The following is a 20,529-nucleotide window of genomic DNA, read 5'->3' as shown; positions in this document are numbered from 1 at the left end:
AAGAACGTTATTTATTGCCGTTTGGTTCGGTTGGATGGGAATTTTTTTTTTTTCATACAACTTCGGACCACAGATATAATCTTCGCGCTTGCGGTCGCAGTGACATCCGCTCGCGATCCCGCATCCTCATTTCACTATTGATTTTTATCAAAATATATACGTTTGTGTATTATACAATATTGAAATAAACGGCGTAGTGCGTGCGGATGGTACGTATGTTAGGGAGTGGTCGGTGTACGACGTGGGTACAAACCATAAGTATACACTTGAAAATCAAAAACAATAACAATACGACTTGTTGTAGGCGCACTCCTATATACTGCAACTACCACACTGTAGAACACACTAAAACAGTATTGCGTGTACAAGGAGAGAGTACCTATATGCACCGTTTTTATTATTTTATTTATCTGTTGAGTATTTAGATTTTTTACTATTCATAATAATGGATTTATGTACACAGACGACGAGTTTCACGCCGACTCCGCAGGGCTAAGTGTTCGCATTATACACGACTAGTAATATAATATCACATATATTATTAGTACGTGTGAAAACAATATTGGAAATTTAAAACCACGGGGTAAGGTTAAAAATAAATAGCAGATAAGTTATTGAAAATAAATCTATCGGTTTAATCGTCAGTATCGATTTGTGATACCATCACACACGCGCATATATGGTGGCGGCCTACGCGAAACGGATATATAAGTCGTTAACGCGTGAATTTTGACATGAATTCACAACGAAAGCTCGCGATATTGTCAGATTTTATACTACTTGAAATCGGCCGGATGTAATACAAACAAGACGTTATGTATATTATAATATAATTTCAGAGTGTTTTTTTTCTCGACAATGTAATTATATCAGAACGTGTCCATTACGCAGAAACTGTATCTGTGTGAAATAAAATTATATAAAAGGAAAACAAATCGATAACGGTTCAGAGAAAATAACAAAACGTATTTATTTCGAATCGAGACAACGTTAATACGAATAGAAATTAAATATATATCTTTCGGTTCGTAATTGAATCTCTAGTATTTACTTACTGCCTACGTGTATTATCTGCAGCTATATATAATACACTATATTACGATGGGCGATGCACTGTGAGATGGACAAAATCGTTAAGTCTGTCTCCGCGCTCGCGACTTCGTGGAACCCTCGGTAGGAACACGTTGGCTATATAGTTTTGATTTGATACATATTGGATAAAATACGATGTATCCAACCCGGCACATCTGATTTCGATTATTTTTAATCGGAGAAGATTTTGACGTAAAGCGCATAGAACTACCACTGCACCATTCGCACCAAACAGACATAGTTTTTAGTTTCGATTTCGGTATTAAATCCCGTGTCCCGAAATTCAATTAAAACTTATGGAACAAGAAAAAAAGAAAAAAAACGTAAATTGCAAGTATAAAATATGGAAACCGTGTATACGGAAGACCACGGCAGGATAGAAAAAAAAACTAGGACGGCAGCTAAATTAAGAAATTTGGTAAACCAGCCGAAAAAATAAATCGAACAGTTCCATCCACAGCTATAGTACATCAAATTATTATTATTATTATTATTATTATGATAATTGAATTGAGTGCGCATTGAATTACATTGTGCGAAAGTTGAATATTTGTACAGCGACTCAAAATTCCCATAGAAATCAAAACCCGGGGGAATAATTAAAAAAAATAATAAATATACAATTCTAGTCATCGAGACTATTGCGTAAACATAATATTGTAAAACAATTTTAATTTCCAATACCAGTCATGTTCGATTTTACGTAGTCTCTTAATATTATGATTATAATAATATATGAGTGCTTACACATTGACGGTAGCGTTTTGCAGAAGAAAGCGAGCCGTACGCGAGTAATTACGACAATGGCATTATAATATTGCGTCATTATCGTTTGTTTAATAATTCGGTGTATAAAAGAAAAGGATTCGTCAAAACATAAAGCCGGTCCGGTAAGGTCTATTTAATTACGGTCCACACAAGGGCCGCGGTCGACGGCACAAACACAAGATATAATAATATAAAATATTATATATTATCATAACGTCTGTGGTGCAATCGACAATAAAATATGAGATAGGTAGGTACTCGTAGCAGATACCGAAATTACGGACGATTGCATTATGCCTTTTACGCGATAAATATTATATAAAGTTCATACAGCGTATTGTGCGCCGCTGCGAGGAGCTGATTATAATAAATTCCGTCGAGTGTGAACACGCGTTTTCAACGAGAGCGGCGAACAATATACGGTCCGTACGGTACGGTTATAATATTTCAAACGGTCCGGGTTTTGGACCTATCGACGTTCGACGGCGGTCCGCTACACGATACAGTATATTATTATCATTCTTAGATGGCATTTATTGTGGAAATTTTTTTTTTTTATTGTCGAATAATCCACCGCACAATAAACTCGGCACGATAACGCACACGCGGAAGAACTTCTCGTGTATTGTGTTCATTGTAAAGTACGCGCTAACGGCAAAGACTCGCCTCTGTTGAAAGTATAAAACCGATCGGGTTTTTTTTTACAGTGCAAAACGGCATATTACCGACTATAATTCGTACCATTAATATATTATACTCACCGAATTATAACACTGCCGTTCGGACGGTCCGTCTCCATAATCGATTCGCTTAGAGATATTATGTTCGATTTGAGAGTATAGTGGCAAAATATCGACGATAGTCCGAATGTGATATATATGTATCGTGGAAATATTATAATAATATTGTGCTCGGTCGGGAAACCCTTATACTTTGAACACAATGTATTATACTAATAATGCATACGATCCATTAGGTCAGCCATATTGTGGTGTAGTATAATGTGTATTATAATATTATATTTAGTAGCGTTCGGGCGATAATATTATAAACTGCTCTAAAATATTCGTCTTCGAGCGGTCGTTTTTACATTTTATTCTCCTACAAACGCATACTGTTTGTACATCATATAATAATTTTGTGATATTTTATAGCGACGATTTTGATTGCGATGCTATTATAAACGTTGACAATATAAATGATTAATTGTTTGAAATCATTTCAGTGCGTTTGAAAATTCTTATAATACCTACCTACCAAAATTCTGAAAACAAAAAAACAATCATAAATTGCACAGACTTTTTTCGGAAGATCATTACTAATTGTTATCTACTTTTAATAGCATTTTAACGATACAGCCGAGACGCTTAATTTAATTAAGGCCACTTTAACAAATTATTATTTCCCCAACTGTATTGTAATTTTAATTTATACATCTATACGTGGAACATATACACATGAATAAACTGCCAAAAAATCACGAGAACAACCCGTTTTATAATAATATTATATTACTATTTATTCTTCCAGGGAATAATATTGTTATTGCAAAAACTATTGCTCCTATTCTCTTAAATGTATCATCTCACTAAGTCACAACATTATGTACCGAACTACACTACTTTCCTGACATTAATACGTTATGCAATAGAAATTATCCTGCTAACTTAAAAAAATTCTCTATTCGTAAAGGACTCCAACAATGACGCGAATATTCTTCCTATTTAAAACAAGCCTTACAGCAGCAATTCCAAAATCAAAATTCTTAGCACAGCAGCCAACCAGCAAATTAATCATACACGAACACACGTGACAAATTATATGCAGATGTGACAGTTAATAACATTCCTCAAGATAAAAATACCAACTTGCCTCCCATCATCCTGGAAAATGTTATTTATTTTATGATTAATCCTCTACTCGTTTTCTGACCACAGCCAATTTCTAAACCGTCAATGAACAAAAATGATTAAAAACGCATATAGCTCCAGCTATCTTCTGATCCTATTATAGAACGTTAACCTTATTACCCAACTCTCATACCCAATCATTCTAGGTAATCATCAAAAGAGACTAAAAATAGTGTTGTGACCTACTAAAAAATATATATATATATTGTATACAAAAGTCTGTAAATTAAACGTAACTATTATCTCTAGACGAAGGATCTCCACTGGGATCAAATCTGTTATTTCTGTGCTTCGTATCTTTATATCTCTTAAGAGTATTGTTCAAATTGTAACAGATTGCTAATTAAATTTTTTTTTACGTTAAAAAAAAGTTTTGTATTTTTTTTTGTATTTTTTTTTTTATTTTTTCGTGTGAATTGATGTCTTAATTCTTTAGTATTTCAGAAAACAATTTTTAGAATCAAACCATTAATCATCTGTTTTATCAATTAGTAAAAAATCAAACATTAACTGCAGTTAAATTCGAATTGTGTGTGCTGTTATGTCTAAAAATGCGTGACCCTACTTTGATAGTTCTGATGTTCAAAGAATATATTTCACGTGTAAAATCAAAAACAAACACCTACTGTTTTATTCACATATTATTTTGTTGTGTATTAACATTATATAAAACGACGAGCCCTGATCGTATAAATGACACTTAAAAACAATCTCCATAGTCTGTCGGTTTATTTGTCCTCAAGCAATTTCACTTATACTAATTTGATGTACCGGGAAAATCTTCCACCCGGTTGTCTGTATACAAATATAATACATTTCATTTTCATTTAATTCCATCCTTGAAACGAAACTTTTTTTTTAACTTTTATAATATCTCGTCATAACCGTCATTGTTGTCAGTGTTGTGACTATGCACTATTCTTTGCAAATAAATTGTTTCATTTTCCACTAACATTTTCTTTTGTACATATAATATTATTTATGTATATAACAATCACATCACCACCATCATTATGGCCACTGCATTGTGTTACAAACAAGAAGTATTCAAGTAAATTGGTTATACATAATATTATAATGCGTAGTTTGCTAAAAACTTTACAACTCTCCATAAACCACCACTACAATCTACGTATGAATTTAAATTTTAGATGCTTAGTGGGGAGAGTTAGTTTTAAATAATGATAATTTATATACATTATTTTAGTTAATAGAGGTGTGAAATTGATAATCAAACGTCCTTTACATATTTGAATTCAACTCACGACATTTTTTTTGGAATTTCCATTAGGTACATATCTCCTTAGAACAAAACGAAAAACTAAAAAAAAAAAAACATGTGCATTAAAAAAGTATAGCAAAAGTAACCACGGAAGTTGGTACGGAAAAAAATATGTTTTTGGAATTTAAAAATATATTCCATAGACATAGTTAACAAAGCTAAAAACTATGAAAAAAGTGCGTTTAGATGTATCAAACAAAAAAAAAAATATATATATATATATTATGTATTCAATGTTATTATTTTAAATAAGATTGGTTATCAAATACATGTACCAGTTAATAAAATTGCATTATTTTTTTTTTTATAATTTTATAATACAAATAAGTCTAGTTTGTATTTTTAAATATTGATTTGCACCTTTATATACATTTACAATATAATAATTACAGAAAAAAAACAATTTGGAATAATTGCATGAATTAACTGTTATTTATATTTTATAATCAAAATTTGAATGTAGACATTTTTAATAGTTTAAGTTATTTATTATAAAATATTTTAATTTCTCTAAAATAATATATTATTTTGTCAAATGTTTTGCCAAAATGTGAAATTCCAGATATGTTTTCAGACACCAAACTGATATTATCAAAGAATTTAATCATATTAATATAGTTATTCGAAGTGGGTATACAACCTGAGCCGCAGTAACTCAACCTGCACTAAAATCGTTTTCGAATAAATTCCAATGATTTATCGTTGTTTAAAAATTCACAATAATAAAACACTGGTTTTCGCTGCAGAAATTAACGAACCTGAGAAGATAGTGTCCCGTACCCGGTCCTTGGTATATCCCGTTCACGCTCTAAACATAAATTCCGATGGTTCAAATTATATAATAAACTATACACTTTACATCGTGTTTGCGATTCCCATCGGGATCCATCAATCTCACCACCGTCATCTCAATACGGCATAGAGTACCCATTAACGAAACATGTCCACTCGTCATCTGAACGGAAAAAAATGGAGACATAAAAATAACAGCCGTAAAACCGATAGGAATTTATTCTTCCCTTCATTCGTTGACTGTAATAAATACCAGTTGTTATGTGGAAATCACGTATAAAAGTAATACTATATTATTATTTTATAATAAGTAATTACAAACAGCTATGATTATAGACGACAATTACGAATATTTTCCGTAAAAAATCAAAGTACTAAGCCAAATGTTTTATAATAATGTGTTAATACAAATGTTCGCACCGAAATCTAGACCAAAAACTGCGTTACATTGTATAGGCTATACTGTACACGTTGAGTGTGATACATTTTCAAATTTAATAGAGTATAAGTCTAAAGGCGTATACGTATATTGATTGTGTGACTATAAAAATTTAAAAGTTGTAAATTTTTAAAAAAATCGTATTACGAGTTGTCGTATATGAACTACTAACACAGTACGCAGTATGAATATAATACTCATAATGATACTATAGCATGAATTTTATTTTTATTTATTTTTTTTGAATATTTAATCGCTATTACAAAGATATTATTTTAGTGTTTTAATAGTATCGCTTTAACTAAATCGTAAGATTTTAAACATCGTTCCGGTATAATAATTGGTGTTTAGGCTCGCGAGACTCGCATCGTCATTGATAATAATAATTCGATCTCGGTGGCCCAATTAACCATGTCACCCCCTCTCTCACTCGACTGTTCGATTTCGCGGAGCGAAATAATAACATTATTGTGGTCCACGATCAACGAACGCCGAAAACAGCTCCCGTAAGCGCGAAACGTTCATCGAACCGCATGGAAATACACACAGACCCACACACGTATATTTATATATTATACTGCACCACTGTCGTGGAATAGGTCACGTAACGATAAAACCCATCACTCGCCCGGGGAAAGCTGTACGTGAGCGATTTGTGTTTGATACGCGAGTCGTGCGGTCGAGCGGAGGGTGGTAGTCGGTCCGAGGGGTGGATGTCGGCCGAGTCGACAACTATGTGGAAAACTATGTCCGTCGAGAATTTATAATTGTGCGCGGTACGGTCCTCTGAAATATTATTATTATGTTCCGTGTAATGTTGTAGTGGGCGAAACAACAAGCGATATTTTATAAAATATATTATATTTCATATAATATTATTACCGCGGTAGTGCGGCCTTTTAGTCAGACGTTTGCGTTAGTCAGTCGCGAGAAATTCTCTGGAACCCAATTCACCGAGAGCCATGGTGTTGAAGTGGTGGTCGCTAGTGCGTCACGTCCGTCTCGTCCCCGTCCATCGCAACCACATGCAAGCGATTCTTATGTAATAGAAATACTTTATATCTATAAATAATATAGTAAATTTGATATTATAATATCGTGAGTAGGGTGTAATGTACATAGACGAACGAATACTTTTAGGTTATTCGTGTATCACATGCTGTCGTGGAACTATTACCGTACCAATAACGTCATCAGTCGCTAGTCGTTTGTACCTTAGACTACCTTATAATTTGGTCAATACCGCGTCAGCGTAAACCAGAGAAACCAATTCCAGTTTCAGTAACAAGGCGTTCTAGACAGACAATTCAGCTGCACCGTCACAGTTTTAATCTAATATCACCCGACGCACGGCGTTTGCTCCTATCATCGACACTAAATTTTAATGCGTTGTGTTATTAAATATTATGTATGCTGGTAAGTATTGTAAATCGATAATTTTTCATAATAGATATGAAATAACATTTAAAGTATTTTAAGTTGATGTTATTCCATTTTTTTTTTATTTAATGTTCTATAATATTTACCGGTAAGATGGTACAGGCGTATTGATTATTACATTACATTTTATTATCAATTGATAAATACAATATGTCTACTAAGATTATAATATACAAAAAATACAGCTAAATTATCAAATTAGAAAAAAAAACACTTACTGTCGGTTTTATTGTTCCAAACACAATATGAGATGATGTACTGAATAATATAAATATAGTATATAATATATTAGAAATAACGATCGTAGAATAATAATCAACTTGTGAACAAATTCAATCGGATGGAGTACACATCTGTCTGGATTTCCTCAGTTTACTTATACCTTAGGAAAACGTATCATTAACAGCTCTCTCAAATTGAAAACGGAGTAATAAATATAGTTTAGTGCGGATATTTGAAAATGTACTGTTGTAAATTTAATTTTCAGTATTCGACGCTTTTATTATAAACCTTTCAATTTTGACAATAATTTAAAAATTGTGCTGTTTCAATATCAATTTTCTCCCTACTACAGATGTAGTTTGCCATCTGGTTTAAATTGTTGAGATGGTTCCGCGGTTAACGGTTCACAGATGGCGCGACGAGTATGAATGAAGAAAAAAAATTATAATAATACAGCGAGTCACATTGTATTACGATATTATGATGTTGAACTGTATTTATATTCGATGCCTTCCACCAAAATATGTGATTATAAATTTTTACGGTTTTTTACTTAGGAATTCACTTTTTATCCTACCTAAAATATATTAGTACTTGTCGTAGAAACCGTTTTTATTAGTATAATGTTGTGATAATTATAATTAACACAAGATAATGATATACTTTGCATTGTTTCTTGAAGCTTCACATCGCATTAAATCTAGCTTGACTTATTATATAGGTATACGTTCATGCATTTTATGACAATTTTTGATTTAAAGGTATTTTGTTTTTTAATTTTTAATATTTGAAGTAATTTAAAATTCCTAGGAAATTTAACAATTTAATTATGATTAAATATTAATTGGAAAAAGTTATTTTTCAATTGCACTCTATTATACAAAAATCAATATACCTAGCGGTAGCAGCAACATATATTTAGGAGCATTTTAATTCCTCGTTCAACAATTTATCTAGACAAGAAGGAACTATTACATCAATATCGATGCGAGACAGTATTTTTTCAAAATAAAAAACGTAATGACTAGATGTAAGTATGCCCCTTGCTTTATATTTAACTGAACAACATTCTTCATTTTAGACGTATTCTAAATAAAACAAAGTAGGCACAATAATTACACTTGCCTTATATTTATGCAAAAATGTTTGGGTTTATAAAGTGGGTATGACATTAATTCCAGCCTTAATTACAATATTTTATATAATACAAAATGTTTTAATGTATATAGTTATAGTAATAATATGAACTTAAATAAATGAAAAAGTGATGGAAAAACGTTAGATAAAAGAATTATTATATCTTAACAGTAGTTTATACTAAAAATAGAGTACTTATTCCATTAATTTTAATATGAAATATTTATATGATTAGCGAAAGAGGAAACAAAATAATACAGCTAAAGTAAACTAGATAATAGAACGGTTGAAAATCATAATACAGGATGAATATCTAAAAATTGATTTAAAATCATAATAATTAATCGATGAATTATTATTATATTAGGTATATAAATAATAAAAACACGTGTAAAAAATTAAAAAGTCTAAAATCGAAAGAAAATGTAAATAACCACAATATTATATTGGATTTTGTTTTTCCGTATCAATTTTTTTATATTTACGCTGTTATATTTTTATATTTTATTAAAATTGTAAAGATAAAAGTAAACAAGTTTCTTGTTCATTTTACAACAGTGAATTCAATTTTTAATAAAATATAGTTTTTCATAATCTTACCTTAGACAATGATGAAAATATAAAATCGAGAAATTAAAAATACATTTTCTAATTTACAGTTTGTAGATGCATAGAGTTAAATATTTTAAATACTCAAAAAAGTTAAATAATTTAGTAGTAAATTATGTTTTAAAATTTGTACTTTTTCATATTTTACAATAATAACATGTTACCGATATCATGATTGATATTTCTCAAATCGAGTAGTACTCTTAGTATTGTACAAATCGATGATGTAGAAGTGTTTGAAAAAAATATTCTATTGATTGAGGTACTATAAAGTGAATATAGTTGAGGAAATCTGGTCGGGATACCAAAAAGAAAAAAAAATGAATTGGAACATTTTATTATTCAAAACACATAATACATGAAATATATAAAATAATCTCACATCATCAAATGAGTCTAAAAATAATAATATATATAGATATTGTACACACAAGCACACACGCACGACAACAATTATTATAATATGTATGCATAGAATAAAAAATATACATAATACATCAATTTTTTTCTTTTCAATTTGTTTAAATGGTAAATGTATTAAAAAAAAAAAAAAAGGAAAATACACGCGATACGTTGCAGCAATAGACTGTGAACAATAATTAAAAAAAAAAAAACCACCGAACCTACAGTGTGTGTCAAACGTCTGCCCAGACCACTGCTCTCCTGGATCGATCCACGCTGGCCACGTTGTTGGTAAACTGATGCCAAGATACTGCTGTCACAGGTGCGCTGTGATAAAGAAAACGACAGTTTTATTATTACATAACTTTTACATGACTGTCGATTGTTTGAGCCTAAGAGTATATAAATAGCATGCTTATTAAGTATTCAATTTAACTAGGTATAATAATATAAATTTTGTCAATAACTTTTAACAGTTATAATACGACTAAAAGGTACGTAAAATAAGATTCAGTAATTATTTTCTTGTGGATAAGATCTTCTGTAATAACTAGTTATAAGATAACCGTTTTAATGAATTTCCTTTGTTTCTATAGACTTAACAATAAAACATTTTTTTTGTTAAGTTTTCCTGGATATTAGAGGAAACAGCTATATCAGCTTATTAGTACCCGCCAAAAATGGTATTGATAAAAATTTAAATTAGACATCTGTCAGAGATGTTTAAGTCATGCAATTGATATTATAGTAATCAGATGTAAAAAATATGATATTATGTAATATGTATAATAATACTTTACAGTTTAAATAATATAATATATGTATATGTACTTGTGTTCATTCCTCAATACTACAAGTGGTTTTTCTGGATTTGATACGGCCCATATGAACACTGAACCTTCAGATGATCCAACGGCCACGTGATCATACTCTAAATTGAACACAGCTCTTGTCCAATCACAACCCACTTTAAATCCGTCAGCCCTGTTTAGACATACGGTGAAAAAAAAATGTGAGAATATCCATTGAACGCTATTGACAGTATTATTTATTTAATTGTTTTTGTCAACACAATATATTATACTCGTATATAGCACAAAACGGATTTTAGCGTATACATACGGATAGTGTCAGTACATGTAACTGTAACTTACTAGAAAATTATTAAAATATTATAGCAACTATTGATATCAAATTTTACATAAATAATAATTTAAACGTAAAAAAAACATAAATTATATTATAAGAGTGTGGACGATAATACGAAGCAAAAACTAATTCAAAAAATATTAAATTAACTGAAAAAAGCTTTACAATAACCATAAAAAAAAATGATTAAACAAAAATTGTACAACGGTAATTTATTGAAATATATTAACAATCGTTTAGTTCAAAAAACCGAGATGTCTCCGGGTTTTCCGTCTCAGACTTTGGTGGTCTATGACGTGTGTGGGATAATATGGTTATTGGTTAATGGTTATAATAATATTATAATTTTACGATTTTACAATTTTCAAAAACTGGTGATAAAAGGGTATAAAAATATTATCTATATAATAATATTATATTATGTGCATATACGTCATCGATGTAATTTATAGTTGAAAATTAATTTTGGTGTATTATTATTTTGTGATTTAAATTCAAATCACCGAAAAAGACTATAAATATAAAATTAATGGACAATAATAACAGGTATACAGGTACGCGAGTAGACGAGTATAATAAATATTATGTAGTAATATAACTTATATTAATTTAAATCAATATCCATAAAAACCCAATTGTCCATGTAAATCGTTCAACTTTTTGACTAATACTAATAAAGAATCGCAATTAGTTTTTTTTTTAAAAAAACACCATCCGCAATATTTGTTTAAAAAATTAGTGTAGTAAAATTATTATAATAACAGTTTTCAGTAATACGATAAAAATAGATAGTTTGAAATTAAATAATATTAACCGCACGTCCAGTGATTTTAAAATGATTTGATTTTATGCCTACGCATAACGGTTTTTACTTTTTTGTAAACATCCATATAAAATCATAAGCTTATTATTGTAAAAATATCATGCTCTCATTCAGCATACTCATACCTATATACATATATATATTGTTGAGGTTTAATAGCATAACTATTATAATAACGGAATATAAAATTTGATATTTTAAGTGAATATATAGTGTCTATTATGTGTACCTACAAAAATAATATAGAAGGTACCAGAGAGATTATTTATATACATTTATTTTATAATTTTATTTTACACATTCTTTTTGTTTTATAATTCACTAAAAAAATCTACGAAAAGAACAAAAGACAATATTCAAAACGAAAACCTTGAGTCTTTACGAGATGCTTTTCCTATTCACACTACCTAATTATGTAGAAAGCTTTTAACTTTAACTTTACTACGTACATTGGCTATTTGTTCAATACTGATAAATTTAAACCTGAGAGATTGAAAAAACTTTCTTTTTTTTTTTTAAAAAAAAGCGAACTTGAAATAAATTAAAAACGTCCGAATTATATTGCGGAAAGTTAACAGTGAGTGAAAAAAATTGCAACAAAAGGGAACGAAATTGTACTCCAAACTATGAGGCGTGAAGCCAACCACCCATTGTACCTACAATCGATGTCGGAAATAAAGTTTAGAAACACAAAAAGATCTAACTAAACGTTACCGGGAACGTGCTAAAAGAATGTATATATATAAAAAAATAATAAACCTTATCTGTAGGATTTTACTTACGTACATATATACTATATACAAAACAATTGCCACTGATGCAGTGGACGTATACGCTATGCAAAATAACAATATATATATATATATAGTCGTATAAAACGGTTTTATCTCGTTACGAGTTATTTTTATTCGCGCGACTCCCGTATAATTTAGCTTTCCGATCTCCTCCTCGGCAAATGGATTTGAGTTAATAATGATAATGATAATAGTAAAAATAAGAAGAAGAATAAAAATAATAACAACAATAATAGTAATAATAGTAAGTAGAAAAAAAATTAAATAAATATGACTTGCTCGAATGTGTTGATTATTTTGTTCGTCCTGAGATCGACCAGCCGCAGGGTGTCGTCCCGGACACAGCTCAATAGGTAATTACAATCTGAAACACAACCGTAATCGATATAATTATTGTTTGTCGACTTGTGCAAATAATAAGATCGTTATTCGCATAAGCTCCAGTGTACACAAGCCGCTCGCCGTGGTCCATTTCAGCATGCTAAGACCACAGACGCACGGCCGTATACCAGTCGAATTATTATTGTTATTATCAATAGAGTATATTATATTATATTACCGTCGATCGCTGTCGACTCTTAAGACACGATTCGCCGGCGGCGGTGGGCGCTATACTATAATATTAATAATAATATACTATATGTTCAGCGAACTATTATAATATATTGTTCACGCCGAATAAACCTCATCAAAACGGGTATATATGCGTCCAATTAAAATCTAACGCGATCGCCAAACGCCGCGCTGCAGCAGTTTTGTGCATACCTATTCAAACGTATTATTATTTATATTTGTACCCTATCGGTGTAATGTGTATTTACGATGCAGCGGTGCATGCGCGACTCGAGGAGATGTATCGTAGTGTAATATCCGATTTAGGTTAAACGGTCGCGCGTTCTCTTATCGCGAGTTGCGTGCATTAGGCATTATTTAGGCATGTTTTTTTTTATTATTATTGACCAGTACCACACGCGTAATAAAACAATATAGCACGCGGCCATTAGACAATCGAAAATACCGCCGTTTTTTGACGGTATACCTATTATTATAATATCCTCGCAGACATGTTTTAACTAATATATAACATGATGTTTTACCAGTCACGCTCCCAATTTCTCTTTAATAATAAATTTATTAATTTCCGATTTTTGGAATTTATAAGACCACCTATATTATAATTATAAAGTACAACTTAAGTTATCTAAGCTATTTAATAAATCGGACCTAGTAGTTTCTGAATTATTATATTTTATAAATGTGTGAAAGTATAAACTTACTTAAGATATTATTCCATAATCATAACGGTTTAAATATACGTATACGTATATGAGCTTTAGTATGATTAAAAACTAATATTACATAATTAATATATTATACAATTTAATAACATCTAGGCCACTCGTTCAAGATTTAATTCATATTTTTTTTAAAACACCATCAGTTTTAAAATTATTTTTAAAAATGTTTACACTGAAAACGGGTGATTCTCGTTTGAAAATAGGAAGTTTGTAAAGCCATAGGCTATTTCCAAGTCGCATACAAATTTATGATAAAATATACCTGAAATAAGGTTTTTTAGACCTTAAATATACTTCTAGTTGAGAATTCCAATAAATCAAATTTAAATACATTCATAATTCCAGAAAGAAAATAGGTATAATCGCTTGAATTGTTAAATGTGTGATGAACCATTCACTATAATAATATTATATTATTATTATTATTAATATTATCTATAAGAATATACCATTTGGAATAGACGATATACGCGAGCAAAACAACATTAAAAATATTTTATTGTGCACATAACGTATAGTATACATATATATGCCTATATAAGGATCACGTTTCGAGGTGTTCAAAACCGCGAAATTTTATACGCTCGAAAGAGAGTGCTCCGCTCTACTCACACATAATACCTATATACTTTGCGACTATCGACCTAGTCATATCGAGTCATCTTCACCAACACCTTCGCCGTCTACGTCACATTATTATATAGTATTGATTGTTAGTATTTCGTTCTGTTTCCACAGTGCACGACAAGTATATAGTATGAGCAACGAGGACGCAGGTCACCAAAACTAGTTTTCGGCCGCTCGCAAACATTATATATTATGTGTCATGACATGTCGTTCTGACTAGGTCGCATTCGCTAACCTTTAAATACAATAATTATTAAATTATTCCCGTCTGCAGTGGATTATGCATCATACGTGAAAAATGCGGTCCATCCGGCCGACTGACTGATTCCGCGGTATTTTTCCGGGGCAGTGCGTGAAATAATATGTATAATCTAATCTAATGATATCGTTTCGCAGAATGTATATCGAGTGGCGCGTAGTGTTTTTTAATAATATCATATGGGTATGTTCGCGCGGAAACGTATACTACACACGATGACCGAAGTCGGCGTGAAAATCATATCATTATAAGTGTACTATAATCCGCGACCTCGCGACGTCAATCGTCGGAAACGGTCGGTAATATAGTGCTGTTAGCCTGTAACTGATGGTATCCTCGCGTGGGAGTTTGAGACAACTTATTATGATATTTTAACCGACACTCGGCAAGTTACAGTTATGTTTTTGTCCAAATTCGATTCTTCTACGACGCGCGACTAGTGCTGGGCGACTTTACGTAGACTATTATACTGTACCACCGCAACGTGCGTTATAAATGTATATGGATGTAATAAACTAAAGAAAAATTCTAAGAGAAATCACTCGTATACCGATGTTTACGATTTGTAATTAAGCGCAGGACGAGTATAATAACTATTAAATCGTAAATAACGTGCTACGTGCAGTATAGTGTCCATATATACAGACATTAGGTACTCTTATTTTAACGGTGCGGACGTATATTATATTATATACCTGTATGAAGCATAAGTATTAAAACGGCGACGATTATAATAATTATAATAAAGTGTTCAGTACCCATTAAAAAGCGTATCTGATGTCGATTTTGTCGTAATGAAAAATTGAGACAAAAACTCACCCAATTAAGCACCTATATTAATCGTCACGATAATTATAGTGCAACGATGTGAACTTGCGGTTTTTTTACGCATCGCTAATTAAAACATCCATGCAGTAAACCGTTGAACATGAATATTACGTGATATTTATGATCAACGCGTAATTATAAGTATTGTATGTAAAGCGAAAATTTAAAATTTTTATTTTTTATAGCATATCTCGAACAAAGCATGAACTATATATACGTCATCAGCAGGGCTACACTACATAGAAAATTATCGAATCAGACGAAACCAGACCAGATTATTATCATCATAGAAATCACGAGCCTGGTGAACAGTGCCACAATATAAATTGGGCGTATTTCAAAAACTGTTCCAGTGAAACGAAAAAAACGTCGTATGCGAACAATTGACCACCGTAATAATCTTATACACGGACAATTGGTCTCCATCCTATTGTTTTTCCATTGAATATATTGAAAAAAAATTTTTACATAAACATAATGAATAGATGAAAAAAAATTAAATTTTTAATAGTCTATAATATAGTAATATCACCAAGTGTAATTAACAAAGTGTTTCAATTTTTAAAATTATGTTTTAGCATCGTATAAGATAAAATACGAATTATGTTCTTAACTATTTTCAACGAATTGTTTTTAAATATATACACCAATAATAATCATATTGGGCAAGTGTTTACCATAGATGTTGAGTGGGTCACTGAAATGGATGTGTTAAATTCCAATTAATTAATTTATTATTTTAAACATGAATTACGATCTTAAATAAAGATAGGATATCAGCCTATATCACTAAAAATATTTCATAATATTTTTTGATATTACTAATAGAAAAAAGATTTATTTTATTAAGTATTAGTAAAAAGGTGGGTTAAAATAATGTTTGCCAATAACATAGCGTTTCAAAATATTATTGTGTTTGTAAAATATAATGGTATGCGGAGAAGTTTTATGTCCTTGTTTTTGAACTGTAAAAACATAATGAATATCGTTATTTATAGTTGAAATAAGTAATTTTGTCTAAATTTGAATTTAAAATGTTAATAAAATAAAATGTTGATTCTATCTCCTTGATTCTTTGGTTTTGTTATGAACTAGTTATGAGAAACATTGTATATAATATATATAAATAAAACATTTGTAAATTTTTTTGTTGTTTTAAGGAATTTTGTCAAAGTTTGAACTTCGCAGTAATGCTTATAAAAAAAACTGTGCCCATGTATTTTAAATTTTGCTACATATTTCTAAGAATTGCAACTTATTAAATATCTTGTATGACATTTTTAAGTATTTTTATACGGTAAATAATATTTTATCGTAATTTATACAACAAAAAAATAATAAATAAAATGGTAAAATTGAAACATCTGTAAATAACAAAATGTCAAAATATTTTGAAAATTGTATTACATTAAAAAAATGATCATATTAACATTTTTTAAAAATGTTAAGTACCTGTATTATACAAACATTTGTTATCAGATTACAAGAAAAAAACAACAATTTTATTAAAAACTACTGGATATGGGTAAAAATGCACACATGGTCAGCATGAAAAATATTGGTAATTTTTAATTTTTACCCGTATAAAGTATAAACTACGGCCAATTTTCTACTCGAAACCATTATCAAACTTGAAAATCAAAGCATTTTTATTACTTATCGTGAATAAGACATAAAAACACAAAAATAATTATAAAAAACCAATACTATCATCGCTTAGAATCCAAATAATCAAACTTCATAACTTATTATTTTAACAAATACAACTCTTAATAAATATTATGTATTTTATTGTTCTTAGAGCAGGTTTTGACGATGTACTACGTCAGTAGGTAAAAACTCAAGTTCTTCAAGTCCCCTAATTTCTTTATGTTTTAAAAATATTCATTGTAGGTATATTCTAAAATTATTCACATTATTTTAATTATTTTTAAATTATTTATGACGCATATCGGCATATCACAGAAAAATATAAATGGAGATCAATTGTTCGTGGATAAATATTAAAACGTACGAAAATTGTTCACATGATGCGTTTATTTTTCGCGGGGATCATTGTCCAGTTACAAATTATCCATTATCCTATTATAATAGGTGTCATGATATTATATCATTATGTATCTACTGCACTGTTCATGACTAAAGTCTGCAATATCGGTGCGATTTCCAGGCACGTACACTTTTACGTACATTTACGTAACGCTCTGTAGATGTGTTTGCATTAATAATAGAATCGATCGTCAATTTTTTACGATTTTCACACGACCGGATTATGGGAGTCGTAAACGCGTAACCCATCAGAGTAATAATAATAATAATAATAATAGCAATTATATTGATAATTATTGTAACACGTACATTTTTATGCACATAGACTAACGAGTCGAGTGGACCCCGAGGTGATCGAATCAATTATCTTGTAGGCGCAGTTTACGGGGGTTGAAAGTCATATATTATAATGTACTTTGATGGGATCGTGGAGGGTGCACTGCAGTGAGTGTTCGGACGTTTAACCGTTATAAGACACGCAATAAAAATAGAAATATAACCATAATATATATTAACGACACGCGTCATCGAGGCGTATTGATGTTGCATTATTTAATATACGACTTTTTATTTTATATATAATATACGTGTATAGGGTACACTTTAACGACGAATATAATGTGTTATTATAATATACTCGTGTATTATAATACGCTTATAAATATCATAATATATTAGACGTGTACTTCGGTGGTCTTCGGTTGTTCGTTTATTTATTTATATATATTTTTTTATAGGCCATTATGAGCGACACGAATCATATTATTTTACGATAAACGCCGACCGTACAGGCGTGAATCACCATTCGTACCTGTATATTATATTATGATACTGACCTAACGCTCACAGTTTTCTTTTCGCGCGAGTATTGTATACCAATACACGGATATACCATTCCTATATATATATATGTATATAATGTATATTATATATTCGCTGCATATCATCCGCGTAGATCCGGCCGACACGATAATGCGTATTCCTATAATAATATATTGCCAACACGGCAGCCGCCGGTGCGCGCGTATCCATATGCGTTTTCGTTTTACATATAAAACGCTAAAAGGTCTAACCTCCGTCGTGTCGCCGGGCGGCAGCGGAGTTTTGCCGTTCGCTGCACATAATATAATATATAATGAAACGGCTTTCCGCACATATTATTATGCGAGTTCGCGCCCTAACGAGAGTGTTATATTATTATTATTATTATGTGCCGACGCTTGTTATATTAAACAGTCGTGCGCGATGGCGAGTATATTATATAGGTACCTATCTACATATAATATACCTATACACGCACACATCCCTAGAACGCAGAGACACATAACTATTATATATATATAGATAGATATAGATATAGATATATCGCGCGTGTTCGTAATAAGTATCCCACTGGGACGATGCAACGCGACTGCAGTATTATAATAAACGCACACTGCTGCGGTCGCGATTCGCGGACAGGTATGCACACAATTAATTAACGCGGGATCAGCTGTACCTAAAGCTTATAGACGCGACTGTGCGAGGGCGTGATGTATATATTGTGCATCCTGTGATTTCTCGAATGTATAAAACACCATATTATAATATGGTGTTCGATATTATACAGGAGAGGGAAAACGGGAATTAATTATTATTGCAGACGAGTTGAATTAGTTTAGCGAACTTAAGACACGACATCGGGTACCTACATGTAAGGACTGTGTAAGAACTATATGTTAACGTGTATTTCACGTGCACAAAAAAGAAAAATTCTAAAACCGTCTAGACTTTTTGTAAATATTTGTAACCCTTTCACCATCAAACCTTTATGACGTAAAATTGTCTACCGTTTCGCGAGCTTATCGATCGGTTTCCATCGATATTTTGATTTTACTCTCATATTATGAAGGAATTTGAATAAAAATACAGTGTTTTCCGTCTCTCGTTCCGGCTATAATACATTATAATATTATACACAAAAATCAAATCGACGCTCTATTAGTAAAACGAGTTTCTCAAAATACACAATGATTGAATGAATAACGTCGTCCGTGAATTTATTGTTTTTAGGATTATTATTATGTGATAATACGTCGTGTCGAAAGAGCGCGTATATTATAATCTATTTAATATTTATGAGTGAAAAACACAACAATAATAATTAAATTATGTATTCGTTATACTTTTCAGTCAGGTCTAGTCTGACATATTTGTAATACCTATACATATTACATATACATACATAGATAACGAGCGGTCGCGCTCGAGCCAACGGCAATGGACACGTGATAAATCACAATACGACGGGTTAGTCGAACCTCGTCATTAAAATATTCACGGGATTTTTTTTTCAGATTTCGATCAATATGGTTGATATTATTATTAAATTATTAATAAGATTATAATTTTCCAAATCGCTAGCGTGCACGGGAAAGCGGGAGAAAAAAAAACCGAGCAACGGTGAACTGTCGTTCACCCGTTCAAATAATTTACGGTTTAATAGAATGCAAGTCTCAGCGTCTCCTTTCGACAACGGCTTGGGTTTTGTTTCCATCCAATCCGAATGCATTATAGGATTATATTGTGTTCATTAAAAATCTGCTTTTCTTCCGCGATCAGCCGTAATT

General features: G+C 30.9%; 1 protein-coding gene across 6 annotated transcripts in view; it reads right to left on the bottom strand.

Moving 5' to 3' along the window:
- LOC114125220 (autophagy-related protein 16-1) overlaps positions 1 to 20,529 on the bottom strand; it is a 230,141-nt gene that overhangs the window by 49,218 nt on the left and 160,394 nt on the right. The window contains exons 11-13 of one of the 6 annotated variants that reach the window (XM_050198318.1): positions 13,139 to 13,223; positions 10,925 to 11,077; positions 10,013 to 10,420 (exon numbers count right to left, since the gene is read on the bottom strand). The exons of 3 other annotated variants lie outside the window; for them this stretch is intronic. In XM_050198318.1, the coding sequence (XP_050054275.1) occupies positions 10,327 to 10,420; positions 10,925 to 11,077; positions 13,139 to 13,223 (332 nt within the window). In that variant the 3' untranslated portion in view covers positions 10,013 to 10,326. Of the gene's footprint in view, positions 1 to 10,012; positions 10,421 to 10,924; positions 11,078 to 13,138; positions 13,224 to 20,529 lie in introns of those variants that run through there. 2 more of the 6 variants (XM_050198322.1, XM_050198320.1) reach the window with 2 other exon arrangements.

Source organism: Aphis gossypii, chromosome 1, assembly GCF_020184175.1.
Source record: "Aphis gossypii isolate Hap1 chromosome 1, ASM2018417v2, whole genome shotgun sequence".
NCBI classification, from domain to species: domain Eukaryota; kingdom Metazoa; phylum Arthropoda; class Insecta; order Hemiptera; family Aphididae; genus Aphis; species Aphis gossypii.
This window is presented reverse-complemented; position numbering and strand designations above follow the sequence as displayed.